Source organism: Empidonax traillii, unplaced genomic scaffold, assembly GCF_003031625.1.
Source record: "Empidonax traillii isolate 1590-97213 ecotype Southwest subspecies unplaced genomic scaffold, ASM303162v1 scaffold91:size2966241, whole genome shotgun sequence".
Taxonomy (NCBI): Eukaryota; Metazoa; Chordata; class Aves; order Passeriformes; family Tyrannidae; genus Empidonax; species Empidonax traillii.
Window position 1 is genome coordinate 697,366 of NW_020955284.1, and position 16,727 is coordinate 714,092.

Here is a 16,727-nt window from a genome sequence, read left to right on the forward strand (position 1 = left end):
AGAAATCATCTTTGATCATATAAAATTGACTTTGCCACCTAAAATGGCTGGAAAGCTGGAATATCCCTAGTTTATGTGTCTCAAGGGAGGCAAGGGAAGCTAGTTTTTTTTACCTGTAATTACTAAGGTAATTATTCAATTACTTAAGTAGGACTGATTTTCTTCCAGAGGAGCAATCAGGAGATGAAAATCAATAGTGATTGATTTCTTTTCTACCCACTTCATAGAGCAAGGTTGTTTGTGGGGACTGTGGTTATTGGAAAATTCCTGCAATGCCCCAAAAGCCTCCAACAGTCCCTGCTTTGAACAAAATAGTTGTTTTCCTGTTTGTTCCAATTTAAAACTCTTCCTGTCAAAAGCATTTCACTGGAACCAGAAGCTGAACTGCTTAATGTTTTTCTTGTCCAAAATACTATTTTCTTCCCAGTGCTTTTTCAGTTCATGCTCTGATGACAGGCCTGGAAGTTTGCTGGTACACTCATTAGGGGAGAGTTGGGCAGTATTTCTTCACTGATATTTATTTTTCTGCTGAAAAAATGGCTGTGTGTTTTTTTCAACTGTAGTTTTTCAAGGGAAGTTTTTCTTTTTTTTTTTTTTTTTAACTGAAATAAGCACATTTTTATGTTTCAATTGTGTTTTTTTTTGGGCAAAGCACAATTATCAGTGTTATAGTAGTGATCAAAACTCAGCTGTCACTTTATACAATGATAATGTGGATGAAATGCAAACAAACCACTTGGCCTGTTTGCAGCCCAACTCCTGAAATACCTCCAGCTTCTCATTTGCCTGAAAACTTTCTGCATATTGCCACGACTTGCAAAAGTCTCCTGAGGTGGTTTTGATATATAAAGCCAATATTCACAGTGTTCATCTGCTCTGTCCTGAATTCCCAGCTGCTTATCAGACCAAAGATACGTCCCCTGGCAGTGGAGGGTGAGGTGGGATTGGCAGTGGAGGTGGGAAGGAGCGGGGTTTGGCTCAGCATCCATTGCAGGGCATTGCAGGGAGTTGTTCAGAGCATCACTTGGGATGATTTTGGAGGGATGCAGGCACAGGAGCAGGGTGAGTTCACCTCTCTGTTGAGAATATGACAGTGGTGGGAAAGGCTGGTGCTGCAACCATCACAGGAGGTTCCCAACCTAAAATGCCACCTCCTTTTGCCACCACAGGGCAGGTGAGCATCCAAAAAAACCCCTTTGGCAGTGAAGATGTGGGTTTTGCTGGTGAGGGATGATTAGTGTGAAATATTCCTGAAGGTTTTTACAAATATGACCCAAGTCTCCAGCTACCCTCTGTGTAAAATGAGGGTGTTATTCCTAATTTCACTATATAGATGGGAAGACAGACAGGTAACAACTGTGCTGAAGGGCTTCGGTTGAAGGAGCAGGAGCAAAATCAACCCCATGTTTGGGATAACACTGATTTGTACTGCCATGTGTGAGAGCCAGCCTAGATGTCAGTGCATCAGTTCCCAGTTGCCTCCTTGTTGTTCCCACGGGATTTCTTCTCCTGCTCTGTCAGACCCAGATTTTACAGAGCCCTTCAGCACGTGACTGCAGCTGGACTGTCACTGTGCCTCAAGCCAGCAGATGCTCCAGAGCTTCAGTCAGTGAGGGCTTCTGTGTCTTCCAAGGAGCTGCTGCTCATGGCATTACAGGGGGGCAGAAAGCATCACAGGGAGCTGCTGGCAGGTGGGAAGGAAAAGCTGTAAAATAATAGGAAGTGCATCAGATAGGCTTCACATGTTGTCTCTTCCTGCCCCCTACCCCCCCAAAACTTCACAGCTAGGTATTAGGAAGCAGAAGTGCTAAGAGCACTTCTCTGTGTCCTGGTGGGAGTGAGAAAGCCTTGCTTTATGAGGAAGGGCCCGTTTGTAGGGTAATTCCCAGTGGGATTTTCTGGGTGGCTGTGCTCTGTCCCCTCCTGCTTCAGGCTGGCTACGATGGGCTCTCCTTCAAGGAGCGAAGTTGCAGCAAGACCGTGGCAGATCCCAATTTCCTAGATTATTAATAATAACAATATCATTTTCCCTCTCCCCTATTTCTCACCCACCCTGTGCTTCCCTTTTAATGAATTCTCCTCTCTTGCTGTAGACTCTGCAGTGACACCAGCCTGATTTGTAATGTAAATAGGCAGCCCAGTGTAAAGGCGACCTGCAAGAGCACCGCAGGGCTCTAATTATAATTTTCATTAAACTCCTTCTGTTTACGAATATCCAAGCAATCTGGCATTGCAGCAGAAGCAAGAGGAAATTAAAGCAGTGCTACCACTTAGCTCCAGTGTCAGGGAGCAGGGACCCAGCTGTCGAGCAGAAACTGAAGCAGGGTTCCTGCAGACAAAGTTTTGAAGAGTTATTTCAGCCTTGGCATCCTTCCTCTCCCAAGCTTTTAGCCCAGTTGCAGGGCTTGCATGTTTTTCCTTCAGAGGATCTGGCTGGTGCAAGTGTTTTACACGTGATCTATTTGTGACCTAATTAAGGGGATCAGCTGCTCGAGCTCCCAGTGCCATGTGCAGGAGGGAGCTGGGGGAGAGCTGAGCCGGCTGGAGCAGGACAGGGAGGGTGGGGTGGGTGGAGAGGGACCATCAAGCAAAGGGGAGAGCAGGGAGCCTTGGCTAGCAAGGCCCTGGGGGCCTTCCACAAAAGTCCAGCATCACAGAGATTATTTGTCCCATTTGCTGGGAGCATCCTGTGGAGTGAGGGCTGCTCTGACACGGCCCTGTGCAGGGAGCGGGGCTTTGCTGGTTGTGCTACGAGGCCACCAGGAAACTCTCATCCTCATCTTCTGCTGGATGAGCAAAATGGCTTCAGCTGGCTTTCTGCAGATGTTTTGCCTTCAGAGAGGCATTTTTGTAACTCAGGCCACAGCTGACCCTTCCTGAAGAGAAAGTGCTGCAGGTGCCAGCAGTGAATTAGACTGGCAGGGGATACCAACGAATTTGTTCATAAAGCCGAAGGCAGGGGATGTTCTCAGTGTCACTTGGACACAGTGAGTCTTTCTTGGGCTGTGTGTGGACAGGACAGAAGAAAAACTCTTTGAGCCTGAGGCAAGAGTTACTGCTCCCTTTGGGAAACTGCCAGTGGAACATTTAAGGCCACAATTCAGCTTTGGGGTAACCAGTGGCAAAATAAGATTGCAGTTTGCAGTAAGTGCCTATAAAATAACAGAGACAGCCAGAATTTTGTCTGAACTGGGTGAGTCCAGCTGGTATCTCATGGGCTTTATATACACTGTGAGTTTTGGTCCAACCCCTGATTAATTTTAAGTCTGTCTAGTACACCTGAGAGCTTATGGGAATCTCCAAGATGTTCCCAAACTGCTGCTCCCACATCCAGGAGACTCCAGAGAGCTGCATCAGGAGGAGAGAGTCTGGGCAGTCCTGGCCCAAGCAGTGCTTCAGTGCAGCCTTGAGCTTTCTGTGCCAGCTCCCTCCAGCAGCAGAGCTGGCTCTGTGAGCTAAGCAGAGGATGCCTGGAATAGCAGGTCCAGAGTGTGTAGGGTATATTCCCTAAATCCCACAACCCCATGATTAATTTTTAAGCATTTTCACTTTTTTTCCCCTGCATCTCTGTCATGTGAATGAGCCCAAAATTTGGATAGGCTTCATGGCTGAGCAGAGGAAGGGATCACAGAGTATAATGCCCCATTGGTAGGGAATAAATCTCTCTATTAGAAAATTAAATTCCTGCTGATCTCCAGCACTGCTCTACCTCACAGCCTTTACAGAGTTTGGATGGGTTCATAACGGCAGCATATCTCTGGTGCAAAATTGCTGGTGAGTTAATGGCTTTCTTTAATACATATTATTTCACTCAGTGAGGAAATTCGTGCTTCTGGTGGGAGAAGCTCCTCCCCCAGTGCTCTCTGCCATGCCAGGATGGTGTCTGGATGGATGTTTGCCCGTGATCATCAGTATGAGATGGGCTAAGATAGGCTGGCAAGTCCATCAGCAAGTGAGGGAAAGCCATGAGTGTGGAGCCTGAGCCTGGGATAGGGCCGTGCCTTAGGAGCATCTGGGTGACGAAAATATCAGCCACTTGTTGAAGAAACTCGTTATTTTTTTATGTCTGTTGCAAATACAGTCACATCCCCTTCATCCCAGTGCCCCTCCTCTCCGTCACAAAGCTGAAACTCCAAAGCTGAGCCGTGAAACTGAGGGAAGAGAAAAATACTGGGCAGAGAGGGGCCAGGGAGGGAACATTGTGGGCATAACAGATTAATTTAATTATGTTTGGGGAATTTAGGAGTGAGTGTTGATGTAGGTTACAAATAAAACAAATTTGTCATTCTTGTCAGGGTCCCTTTTTGCCTGGATCGCAAAGGCACCTGCTTATTAATTTAGGCTGATTGCTAAATCTCAGCAATCAGCAATCACAGCAGCGTTCAGTGAGTGCTGAGGGGCCACAGGAGGCAGGAGCACAGGGAACAGGCACCTGCCTGCATCCCTGAAATCTGAGCCCCAAGGGCAGATGGGATCCAGGAAAACCAAACAGGCCGGAGGCTCTGTGGGGTGTACAGAGCACAAGCCTCACCAGGCACATGACTGACCCTGATTTGGGAGAAGTTTAGGCACTACAGGGCAATCATTTCACTGAAGCATTCCTCCTAGGAAGCAGTCTTTCTCCTGGGAGCTGCGTTCTGAGCCCCATTCAGAACATCAGTGCTGGGCAACCTCTTCTCCTCTCTGCAACGTTATGTGCAAGCAGCTAATTCACTGTCCTGCTGACCACCCCACTGAGAAGGTTATGGAGCAGGAGAGGGCACTTGTGGATTTGCCATCTGGCAGGGATCAGGGACTGTGGTGCCTTGATAGAAAAAGTACTGCCAGCTCCTGCTGTTTTGCCAATTCTGTGACACAACCCAACACTTGGAGTAAAAAGGCTTGAGAGGTTTGTCTGGATGTGTGCCTCAAGTTGTTCCAGGGGAGGAGGTTTAGACTGGATGTGAGGAACAGTTTCTTCACCAAAAAGGTTGTCTGGCATTGGCACAGGCTGCCCAGAGCAGTGGTGGAGTCACCATTCCTGGGGGCATTTAAAAGATGTGTAGGTGTGGCACTTGGGGACGTGGTTTAGAGGTGGGCTGGGCAGTGCTGAGGGAACAGTTGGACTCTTATGATCTTGGAGGCCTTTTCCAAGCTATGTGATTCCATGACTCTGAATGCTTGTGCATGGCCCATGTCTTCAGCTGAGCAGGGCTGGTGCTTTTTGTGATGTACTTAGAAAACCTCAGTCCTTCTGAAGCCGGAGCCTCAAGCCCAGACACAGAGAGGCTTCTGCACTGCTCAGTGCCAGTCTCATCCCTTATGTTTAGCAGGACTGTGCCTTTCCTGGAATGCTAAGCAGTAGTTGGGCATGTGGGACTGAATAATGACATATCTCTGCAGCTAGAACATTTCTGAAAGGCTTTGGCAGCAGAAAGCTCAGGGATCGAGGTCACAGCAGTGAAAACTCCTGAGAGCATCGTTGCCAACACACAGAATGATGCTGGGAAGGGAGAATGCAGAGCTCAGAGGTGCCAGGCCAGGGGGAACGAGGAGGTGAGGGCTCAGCACTGGGGTGTTTGACAAGCAGGATGCCCCAGGCTTCAGCAGGGAAGTTGTGCTCAACCCCTTCAGAGGGGAGAGAGTAACCCAGGCTCTGCACAGGATGGTGCTGGGCTGGGAGAAGTCCTGATCCTCAGCTATGGCACGAGGCAGTCTGAGAGCTGTGTTTCCTGGAGTGTGATGCCTCAGGAGCAGCCAGGGAGTGTCCTGGTGTGGAGTCATGCCAGCGACAGGGACTTTTCCTGCTGCCTCGTGGGGCCCTTGGGCAGGGATCAGTCCTCCAGGCCAGCACAGTGACCAGTTTGCTTCAGAAACATAAATGATTTAAAGGCATCAGCCCTGCTGTTGGGAGGCCTCTCTAATGTCTGCATGAATAGAAGGGGTTTCAGCAGCTTCTGGGGAGAAAACAGACCAAAGAAACAGAGAATGGGGTGTATTGTATCCAGTGGCCAGAGTGACCAAAGATGCCTGGGAGACAAAGTGACAAACAGAGACCTCCTGTGCAATTAGTCTCTTGACCTCCGTGGTTGGGCGAGGGATGCTGGGAAAGGAGCTGTGGATCACAAGGCCCCAAGGAATGTTTCCTTGACAACACTTACTGAAGAAAAATGAGATTTCGTGAATGCAGCGGGTGTTTTAACACGTGAGGGGCTGACTTGGGGAGAGACAAGGACGTGGCACCTCGCAGAAAATGAGCCTTTCAGTTTGGGGATGTTGCAGTGGTGGCTCAGTGATCTGCTTTTCCGGACAAACTTAATTAAAGAGCTATTACAACCGTTCATATTTATTTAGAAATGCAGCCACCGTGGTAAAAGCAGACTTACTGTTTAATTATTTTTCTAGCCACAAAATCTTCTCCACCTTGAATAAGCACTGGCACGGAAGGGAATTTTCTGCTCACTGCTGATAGTTTCAGCACACTGCAGCTTGGGCTTAGGGTTCTTTAGAACCAGCATTGTTCCACCATTTACAAAGGCAAAGCAATTGCATAGAAAGATATGTGTAATTATATAATGTATCATAATAATACCAGTACATCAAAAATAAAAAGCAGACAGGTGTTTAGCATTGCCAAACTTAAACTACGTGGAAGAACCAAAAATGCGGATATTTGTGTTCAAGGCCTAAATAGATATATTTTTCAAATTATCTAATTGGAGACTTTTTAATTTCTTCCTGCTGTTTCAGCTAGAAGGACTTAAACCTTCATCCTTACACGATGTGTCATAGGAATAGCAGCACGGGGGCTTTGTCCTGAACTCAAGCCAGCCCATCGCGTGGCCAAAATACCTCAGGAAATCAGGGCAAGTTTTTCCTCAAGAGAAGAACCCGTGACCTTTCCCAGTGAAAGTCTTGGCTGCTCCGGGGGTGTTTGCACAGCAGACAAAGAAAGAGCATCTTCTTAAAAAGCAAAGCCGGTTGGCAGGAAATCAAACACTGATTCAAGGCATCGGAGTCAGGCAGGAGCCCGGAACATCCCAGCGGTGTGAGGGGGACCAAGGGCTGCAGCTGAGCCTCTTGCTCAATTCAGGCTGGAGAGAAAGCAAATACAGGGGTTTAAGTTGCAAATTTTGTCCGAGTTGAAGCTGTATTTAAGCACACAGGGGGCTGAGGCTGCTGCGTACATCCCTGAACAAGAGCAGGGCAGGATCTGGAACAGTCTTTGAGGCTGTGTCCGTACACTGGTGAGAGACAAGGAGTAAAAGAAGAGTTTTCAGGTTGTTTTTTTGTAGGCCAAGTGGAAAATTGCCTGGGTTTCTGGGTAAAACATTTTGGTTTTGTTTTCTTTTGTTGGAGGAGTATCTCCCTTAAGTCCTGGCTGCAGCAGTAGGATCAGCCTTTCCCATTTGTTCCCTTTATTGCTTGCTTGTGTCTTTATTTCTAATATTTATTTTTTAAAATAAAATCGCCTATTAAAGCTGAACTTGGAAAGGTCAAAAGCAGGTTTGCTTGCAGGAGCAGATACCTATGAATGTGTGTGTGTAGGCAGGACTGTACCTGCCTCTGGGTTCTCTGAGAGTCTCCCCTGCATCTCTACAAGTTGCAAACATCTTGAAAGTGGTATTTTTTCTTTTGTGTCCCAGTTGATTTCAGAAACGCAGTGAAAGACACAGATCCAAACTAAATAAGATTAAAGGCTTTAAAAGCTTAATAAATTAAGAAGAGCAAATCTAGCTGATAACATGGCTTTGATAGTAGGCTATAAAGGGCAGGGAGTTAAGGAATTACAGGTAAGTGACTGTTCATCAGCATCCCTTCCTCCTCAGCAGCGTGGGGGCACGAGGGAACAGGTTGGACTCTCCAGCTTATCAGCAGGACAGGAGCAACAGAAGACAAAGTAGAGGGGATAGAAAAGATTTGAGGGACTAGAATTTAAACAAGCACCCCCAGCCCGTGCTGCACCAGCTCGGAGTGTCCTGCTGGCATCGACACCTGCCAGTGACACTGTCCTGCCAGAGCCACTGAAATGCAGGTGGGATGGTTTGAACCCCCAAGGAGAAACTGTTTTGAGTTGTTTTATAAGACTATTTTCCTGTCCTGCAGTGGGGTCCGTCAGGCAATGTTCCACTCCAGCTCAGGTACAGCTTCTCTCTCTGGTGAAGTTTTCATACTGTCATGACCCTGAGCATGTCCAAACCTCTCCTTGCTCCCTGTGTGTGAGCTGTGACAGGGCCCTGCAAGCTGAAGAACATTCTCTCTGCCTTTCTTATCTTTCCCAGCTGTACAAATGAACGATGGCCCAACAGAGAGCTTTGGCTTGGGTTGTTTGCCTGGCTAGCAGTTGTTTCACATGGTTATTTGCTGTTCCAGTTTCACTCAGATCAGCAGAAATGGGGTTTACTTCAGGAGGGAAAATTCTGCCACAACTCTTCTGATTCTAGTACTGCAATAAATGATGTAATTTAAAGAATGAAAGGTAAAAATGTTCTATGGGCTATAGAAGCAAAAGGAGCAGAGGGAATCCTGGTTTTAATAGGAATAGTCAAGAAGAAGAAAAATTTGTCCTCCCTGATGGAAAGGTCCTGTCAGCTTTGAATGGGCTGAAACCTGTGCCACAATCTGTGAAATTTCTCTTTACAACCAATACCTCTGGAAAGTAATGGGCTTCCTCAATAGAATAGTGTGAATCATTGTAAGGAACACTACAGCAAGGATATTACTCTGCAGAAACTTGGCAGCACAGAGAAAGATGGCATTTCCTTGTTCAACAAGAGGGATCCAGCGAGACTCAGTATGTGGGGAAAGATAAATCAGGGCAAACCCTGACCCTGCCTTCTCTGAGCAGGACTGGAGGGACCAGCACTGAAGGCTACCCTGACATTCTTCACATCCCAACCCCAAATCAAGGCCAGCTTAGCCCAAACATCATCCCTGTTTACCTACAAATCTCTGCAGCATTCAGTGGGTAAGCTGTGCACACAGACCTGTAGTGTAATGAGTGAAATGGTTGTTTATCAATTTGTTTTTAACCAATATTTCCTTAATTATGCTAAGTTCCTGAGGGAACAAGGACAAACCCAAGGTAACTTCAGGCTGCATTTCCAACAGCTGGATTACAGCAGAGACTCACTGCCTGCCTGCCACTGATACAGTGTTGGAGTTTCATCAGGAGCGTTTGCCTGTAACCAACACATTTTACAGAAAATTGCCTTTTTTTTTTTCTTTTTATACAGCCCAAATGGCAAATGTTCATTTCTGAGAAGAAAAAGCTTCTCCAGACCCTGATTCTGCAGTAGAAAAACTCCAGAAGTAGCAGGAGTAGTAGAGGGTCTATCTTTATACTGATTTTCGGAGCCTGAGGGCAACAGGCAAAGCAGAGCAGGGTATTACCAGAGCAGAACACCCTCATTGTGTCCCCTTAGCAGAGTGACAGCCACAGCTCTGACTCCTATGGCACATCCTCCCACATCCAGGTAATGCACAAAGCCAATTAAATTCGTGATTGGATGAAGTGGTCACAGGCAAATGGCCCGTTGCCAGCCAGTCAGGATGCAAAACTGACAAATATCGTAAAGGTATGTGCCTTAATCCCCTCCTGAGGGATTAAGTGTTTAACCTATTACTCGTGTTTCTGATGAGACACAGCAAAGCTGCTGTGCTGGGTGGGGGGAGCAGCGCTTGCCCCAGCCCAGCCCTGCAGCCTCGTGCTTGGCCATAGAATCTCCAGGTGGTTCAGATGGATCAGGGCAGGGCAGTGTGTGTGGCTTCAAGAGGAAAACTGTTTGGCAGAAGAGAGAGATTTGGCGACTGCATCCGTTCCCTCCCAGTTCTCTGTCCCTGTTTGCTTGTGGAGGTGTTGGAGAGGGAAAGCTGCTTACCCCTGCCCTGATTGATCACCCCTGACCAGCCTGCCAGAGAGTTCTTTGAAGTACAGATTTTTATTGAACTTCTAAGGCAGTGTTGAGAATTGCAATACCTTCCTAGCCCAGGAGAGGTGTGATTTCCCCACTGATCCAGGAAGGAGGAGGAATAATGGCCATTTAGTAGATGAGGCTTCTGTCATCAGGTGGCCTGAGTGACACCTGCAACCACTCACATCCTTAAATGCTTTAAGCCATCACACAAGCTCTGGTGCTTAGTTCCCAGCCAGGAAAAGGTGTCACGTAGCTGATTACACACAGCTGACTAGGATTACCCATGGTTAATGTCTAATTAGAAGTTAAATTGATATTGACTATCGACAGTAAATTGTAATGATTTCTTTAGGTGAAAATAAATATGAAATGTCATAATGCAATCCCAGTGTTCTAGTATGATAATTAAACACGCTTTGAAATCTTATCCTGACAGGGAAATCTCCTGCTGTGCCTTGGCACTAGCAAAGACAGGTCGATGGAGGGGGTTACACTGTGTTAGTGAAAACAAGCAAAGAGACCTCTCTGTTTAAGGCTGGGCGCTGGGGAAAAACCTTCTGGCACAGTTTTTCCCCCTCCACTCACTGTTTCTCCTGTAGATACAGTGTTTAAAGGCTGTGAGGATGTAAGGCCAGCATACAATTCCATGTTTATTGTGCTCTTTCAGCTGCATTTACAGAACAGCAGCTCAGAGCTGGGGGACCAGATGTTGCCTGATACACAGGTGATGGCTACAGGTAAAAGTGCATCTTTATGCAAATGTGGTTTGAAAATCTGCCCCAGCACTTGAACAGTAATGGAGTTTTATTTCTAGGACAGAGTTCTGGCCTTGAACCGTGTCATTAGTGCTGGAGAGGAACACAACCTGTCCTAGAAAACTGATGTGTTTGCAGAATTTCTTTACTGGTGGCAGCATTTTCTTAGGGGTGAAACTGGAGGAGAGAGTTTCTTCCTCTCTCTTACTTTGATGGATGTGTGCTGGAAAGCAGAAACATGAGGGGTGTCAGGAATGATGGAGTGATGCTGAAGGCTCTGACAAACAAGCTCCTGAAAGTTATTTTTGTATTTTTGTGAATGTGAATATTTCACGTATAAGATGTTACCACCCTGCTGCTCACCTATGTCCTCTGCCAGAGGCACCTCCCCAAAGTGCACACACCAGAGGAAAGTCCCCCACAGCCCCTGGAGCTTTCTGATCTGCATTAGTTTGGCCATCAGAGAGGTGGGATGAGCACAAAGAGGAAGGGGGATGTGTAGACGAGTGTTGTGTCCTACTGACGGGGTTCATAGGCAGCAAATTGCTTTGGGAACGGAGTCCCACCTTCAGCTGCTGCACAGATTTGCTCAGGGAGCACATCAAAACCTTGAGAATAACCACCGTGGGTCCAGAAACCGTAACTCTCCTTTTTCCTTCTCCCTTCCAGCTTGCTGCATTAGAGAGGCAAGTGTTCGACTTCCTGGGATACCAGTGGGCTCCTATCCTGGCCAACTTCCTCCACATCATCATCGTTATCCTGGGCCTCTTTGGCACCATCCAGTACAGGCCTCGCTACATCGTGGTGGTGAGTGAAGTGACACCCTCTTGCTCTGGGCACTGAGAGCCTTTCACAGTCTCTGCTCTGGTGGGGACGTGGCACGGGGTGAGGAACTGAGTAAAGCCCTCGGGAAATCAGGTACAAGCCCTGCAAACTGTTCTAGCAGGAGGTGCCTGGCTGTGCTTGGGAAGACAATGCTCGGTGTGCTGTGCTTGTGCCAGCCTTGGAAGGTTTCAGATCATTGTTGCAGATGCTGAGGTAACACCCAGACACTGCACAGCCGAGAGGGAGAGTGAGGTGCTGGACAAATGCCTGTCAGAAGCGTTTCCATCCCTCCAAACTCCCGCCCCTGTGACTCTTTCAGACAACAGATCATCTGCATATCAGAAACCAACAGAGGAAGAGAAAACTATTGCAGTGCTGACTCAGGGCATGCAACTGCCCCCAGCTAGAGCACATCTATGTACACTAATTCCACTGACTTCCTAATTTTTATTGCTTCTCTCTCCCCAACCTCATTCCCTTCCAGTACGCCATCTGGACTGCAATTTGGGTCACCTGGAACATCTTCATCATCTGCTTTTACTTAGAAGTGGGAGGGCTCTCAAAGGTGAGTGGGAATTGGGTGGGTGAGTTCCCAGCTTTTTCAGTGAAGGGGATGGAGTTTGTGGGGAGGGGAGGGGCAGGGACTGCCTGTGAGCAGGTTCTAATTCTGCCCTCTTGCCTGTGGAGGGGTTTGCTTTGCCAGGGGGTGGAGGAGTACTGCTTGTTGTATGGAAAAATGTGGAGCCAGTACTGATTTCTGGGGATTTCAGGGATGTGGCTTCCCTGCCTCAGTTCTTCCTTCTTAAATACAGTGGTAGTTATTCATGGCTGTTGGCCAGGGTGCTGTGAGTTAATATGTGAAGCTCTTTGAAGACTAGATTAGCAGAGTGTTGCTGTCTGCTTAATGAGGGGTGAGTCAGAAATAATAAAAATGGGAGGCAGCTCCTAAATTAAGCCTGGACTGTGAGCAATGAATTAAGAAGTGTTGCTGTAGCACAGCAGACTGAGAGTCGTTGTAGGATCTGGGTTCATTTCAGAGTGCTCTGCATCTGGCCTAAATTCCCAGGTCATACATTGAAGTTGCAGTCATAACTGGAACTGCCCTGTGGTTTTTATCAGGCCTACAGCAAGTCAGGAGTGACGGCACAAATCTTTTGCAGATAAGAAAATGTAGCTTCCTAATTTCTCAGTTCATCTTTATTTCCCCTCTCAGTTATCCCCAGAAACTTTGAGGGAGTTCTTGCCCAAAAAACAATGATTACTCGTGGTCTGAAGTCTCTGCCCAAGATGATCTCGATGTTGGTTGCGATGAACAACAAAAAAAAAGAATTTTATGTAATTATTATGAAATTATGAAATGCTCCCTTCTGTGGAGGAAATATTGGCTTGGTGAACTGCACTGGGAACTTCTCTGACAGCCACTGTTTGCCTCCAACCAGCTGGTTACTTGTGTTTGCCAATCCCAACCTGCCCTGCACCACGTCAGGCTGCTGTTGTGCAATTCAAACAACACAGATTCCTCTTTCTCCCCTGCCGAGGAGCTTCACCTGGTAACCTTGCTCTGGGCTGGGGCTCGTTTTAGCCAAGCCAGCACACAGAGAGGCTTTATTTAGCCTGCAGGATGACACTTGTGACTGGGAGACTTTTTTTATAGGATTGGGCTGCAGTGTAAGTTGTTACTGACTCAGTGGATTTCCCTCTAGGGCTGCACTGAGAAATTAGTTAATTTAGTGGCAAATAGCAAAACCAACAGAGTATTTGTGCTTGTTTGGCAGTAAAATACTTGACAGCCTTGCTTCTGTTCTTAATGAGTTGTTTTCACTTTAAAAAAAAGCTGTTTTGTAAGAAAAACTCATGATGTTGCTTTCTGTCCTCCTTCTCCCCCTTAACTGAAGTAATTTGGGTCTTTGTAGTGGCAAAACAAATCCTCACTTCCACAAGAGACCAAAAGATGCACCCGAAGCAGGGGCTGAGGTTTCTGTAGCACAGTGATGCTTTGCAGGCTGGCCCAGGAGTGGTGTTGACTCTCCTGCTGCATCTCTGGAAACCTGATCCAAAGCCAGCTGGCATCTTACTGATCTCAGTCTTGGGATCAGACCCCAGATCTGGGCTTGGATGCAGTGCTGCAAGGAGCAGGTTCCTCTGTGTGCCCTCGGGAGGAAGCTGCCCTTTAGCTCCTGATAAGAAGTCAAAGTCAAAGCTCATCATTAGCCTGGCAGTAAGCAGGGAAATTGCAAATATTGGAAAAAGAGCTTTGCTGGAGTGAGGCTGATGGAGCTGGTCTGATAAACACTAGCTCATTAACTACTAGACAAAGCACGAATACACAGGAGAGTGTTTCAGACAGAGTTGTGCTCCTGTGCAAGTGCCTTAAGGGACTGATAGCTCTGAGGAAGATCTTCAGGGTTCTGTTTCCTCTGCGATTCCCAGTGAGCCTGGGGGAGTGGGAGCAGCTCCTGCCAGCCCTGCACTCACCCCGCTGTGCTCCTGACAAGGGCAGCCTGCCAGGGCAGGCTCTGTCAGCAGCTCATGGAGAATGACAGAATGCAGGAAGGGCAGGGAGATGGAAAGAAGGGAGTTTGTTAACTTTGGGGGCTGGTAATGACAGCCCAGTGCAACTGAGACAGATGATAACTCAGGTGGGGTGAGAAAGGGAAGAAAGGATACAAGTGTTTCTGATCTGAAAAGTTTAGAAAAAGCCCAGAGAACTGGGAAGATGAGGAAACAGTTATGTGCACTTCTTGCATATTAAAATCCCTAGTTATAATATCCTGAGTTTTTTTATGGAAAAGGAAAGTACTTTTTCCTGCTCTGTGGATCTATTCCATACTTCTTGGAAGAGCTAATCTGGCCTGATTTCTATCTTTCTATCTTGTCTTTTTTTTTTTTTCCCTTGCAGTCTTTTCGTAGCAGGAATAAAAGTATGAAATATGGCACAGCAGAACTTCATTAGGTGGCCAGACACAAGTGGATCAGCACAAGTGCCTAAGGAAGCACTTCCCTTGATGCTATAAGGGCCTCCCTAAGCATGTAGCCTGTGCCAGCTTTCCTGTAAGTGCCTTGCCAATGAGCAGGCGAGTGACAGAGCAATCTGGATTTGGAGGGATGCTTCTCAGCACTGGCAGCGAGGTGGTGATGTGTCTCTGAGCAGCTTTTGGCAGCACTGCCGTGCTGACTTGCTCTGCTCTTGCCTCTGAGCACACTTGCAGCATGTGGGGGAAATGCAGCATCTCTGAGTGCTGGTGAGGCTCACAGCTGAATTTCCAGATTGCTGTTCCTCCTCCTGTGGTCTGCTCCTGCTCCATCTCCCTCTCTTCTCTTTGTCCATCTGGCCATTTGATTTGGTGAATTGCTGGGAGATAGCTCTGAAGTTTCTAGGCTGTGCTTGAAATAATACCTTAAGCTTCTCCCTGTCTGCCCGAGCGTGAAACACATCCCTCCTGCAAAACCCCTCAGTCTGAGTTAATTATTAAAATCCTGCTGTTAAGACGTATGAGCATCTGCCTGTCCAGCTGCCATGCTGACTGACTCTTCATCATGTACTTGAGAAATGTTCAGAGAGGTTTGAGGAATTGGAGTTGTGTCTTTCAATGTATTCCTTTGTGTTTTCCCTCTGGAATTATTCATCTTGAACGGCGATTGCTAATTTATTTTTTTTTTTTATCCTTCCTTTATATTCTCTCTAGTCTACACAGTGCTTTGATCTGAATCCAGAGCTGTGGTGGTCTAAATCTCCTCTTGAAGTGGAAGCAGCCCTTATTAGTCAAATGGGAGCTATTTGTATTTCAGAGAATCTGGACAGCATCTTGGGATGACTTTGTACCTGGGGAAGATACCGTGAGGAGGATGGATAAATGCATGTGTACTTACAACTGTCCCTCAACTCCCTCTAAATTTAGAACCTTGGAGCCTGGGATTTGGCCTTTAAATGCTGTGACATTCTCAACAAGCCTCCTGAGAGACACTGGAAGTGCTTCTTTGTCTCTCAGGGTGATACAGCGACTTGGCACACAGGACTGAAAGATGAACATCGCATTTCTTATTCTAATAAGAAATGTTTCCATCTAAAAAGATTTAGGATGATTCTGCTGTCAAGCTCTGGGGCTCCCATGCGAGGTTCAGTTTGTTCCAGAGCTGTTATAGTGCTGCCTTGCCTGATAATTAAGGAAATTTGGGGGAGGCGGTTCAGAAGGCTGTTAACAGCAAGAAATAAAACCATCTCAGATAGTGTCCCTTAGCAAATAATTTCAGAACAGCTTTCAGAAAGCTATTTTAGAAAAGAAACGCATCTGGCTCTGTGGGTGTTGGAGGTAGGTGTGAGTTTCCTGTGGGACACAGTGGGGTGAGGCTGGGAGAGGAAAATGGGCTCTGTAAAATGTAGGTACTGCTGGTTTAGTGCTGTTGTTTTCCTTCTCGCTCTGATGGCAAACGGATGGCAGCCAGGTGCTACAACAGTTCAGATCAAGCTTTGATTTTTTTTGGCTGGCCTTCAGCATGCTCCTGAGAAGGAGCTTGTGTCACTCTTGGCTCATATTTCTCTCCAGGCTGAAGGTTAAAGAGGCAGCGATAGCCCTGGAAAGAAACGAGGGGGAGTGCAGTCACACACAGCTCCCTCTCTGCGGCAGGGCTCGCTCACTGCTGGGGCTGATTAACCTCTTCCAACCCACATGCATTTCTGGGAGTATTTTGGGGTGTTTAGATCTCAAGTGCATTGCAGAAAGGTTTTGGGAAGTGGCCGTTCCCGGGACTTTCTTACAGCTGGTTCTTCTCTCCTGATTTCAGTGTGCTGCTCTATTCCATAGTTTCACTTCTCTCCAACCATCTTCTCACAAACGAAGCTGGCAAACCACAGGAGGCATCCTGGGATTGTTTTCCTACTCTCCCAGCGAGCACTGAGCGACTGGAGGTCAATTGAGGGGTTTTCCTGAGCGCTTTTTTATTGTGCCCCATCACGCAGGTACCTTCCCAGGGCATCCAGCCAGGGACACAAGGAAAGGAACAGCCCTGCTTTGCATGTTGAGACCCTCTTGTTCGTGCTGCCCTCCTGCCCTGCTGTGCTCCAGACAGATGCTGGTTCAGAAAGGTGTCTCTGAACACAGAGACATCCATGATCCCAGTGTGCAATCAGTATTCATTTTACATCTGTGAGATGGATGGCTCATGAGTGCGAGTCATGGTGGTGCCTTTAGAATCCAAATGTGCTCAGTTATTTTTTCTTTTTCTTTTTTTTTTTTTTTTTTTTTTTTTTTTT

The 16,727-nt window shown here is 47.1% G+C and overlaps 1 protein-coding gene across 3 annotated transcripts in view; it reads left to right on the forward strand.

Annotated features, from left to right (window-relative positions):
- NKAIN4 (sodium/potassium transporting ATPase interacting 4) overlaps positions 1-16,727 on the forward strand; it is a 52,014-nt gene that overhangs the window by 13,986 nt on the left and 21,301 nt on the right. For all 3 annotated transcript variants that reach the window (XR_003570996.1, XM_027881605.1, XM_027881604.1), the window contains exons 2-3: positions 11,321-11,458; positions 11,961-12,041. Coding sequence is in view for 2 of the 3 variants with exons in the window: in XM_027881605.1 (XP_027737406.1) it covers positions 11,321-11,458; positions 11,961-12,041 (219 nt within the window). In the remaining variant the exon portion in view is untranslated. The remainder of the gene's footprint in view (positions 1-11,320; positions 11,459-11,960; positions 12,042-16,727) is intronic.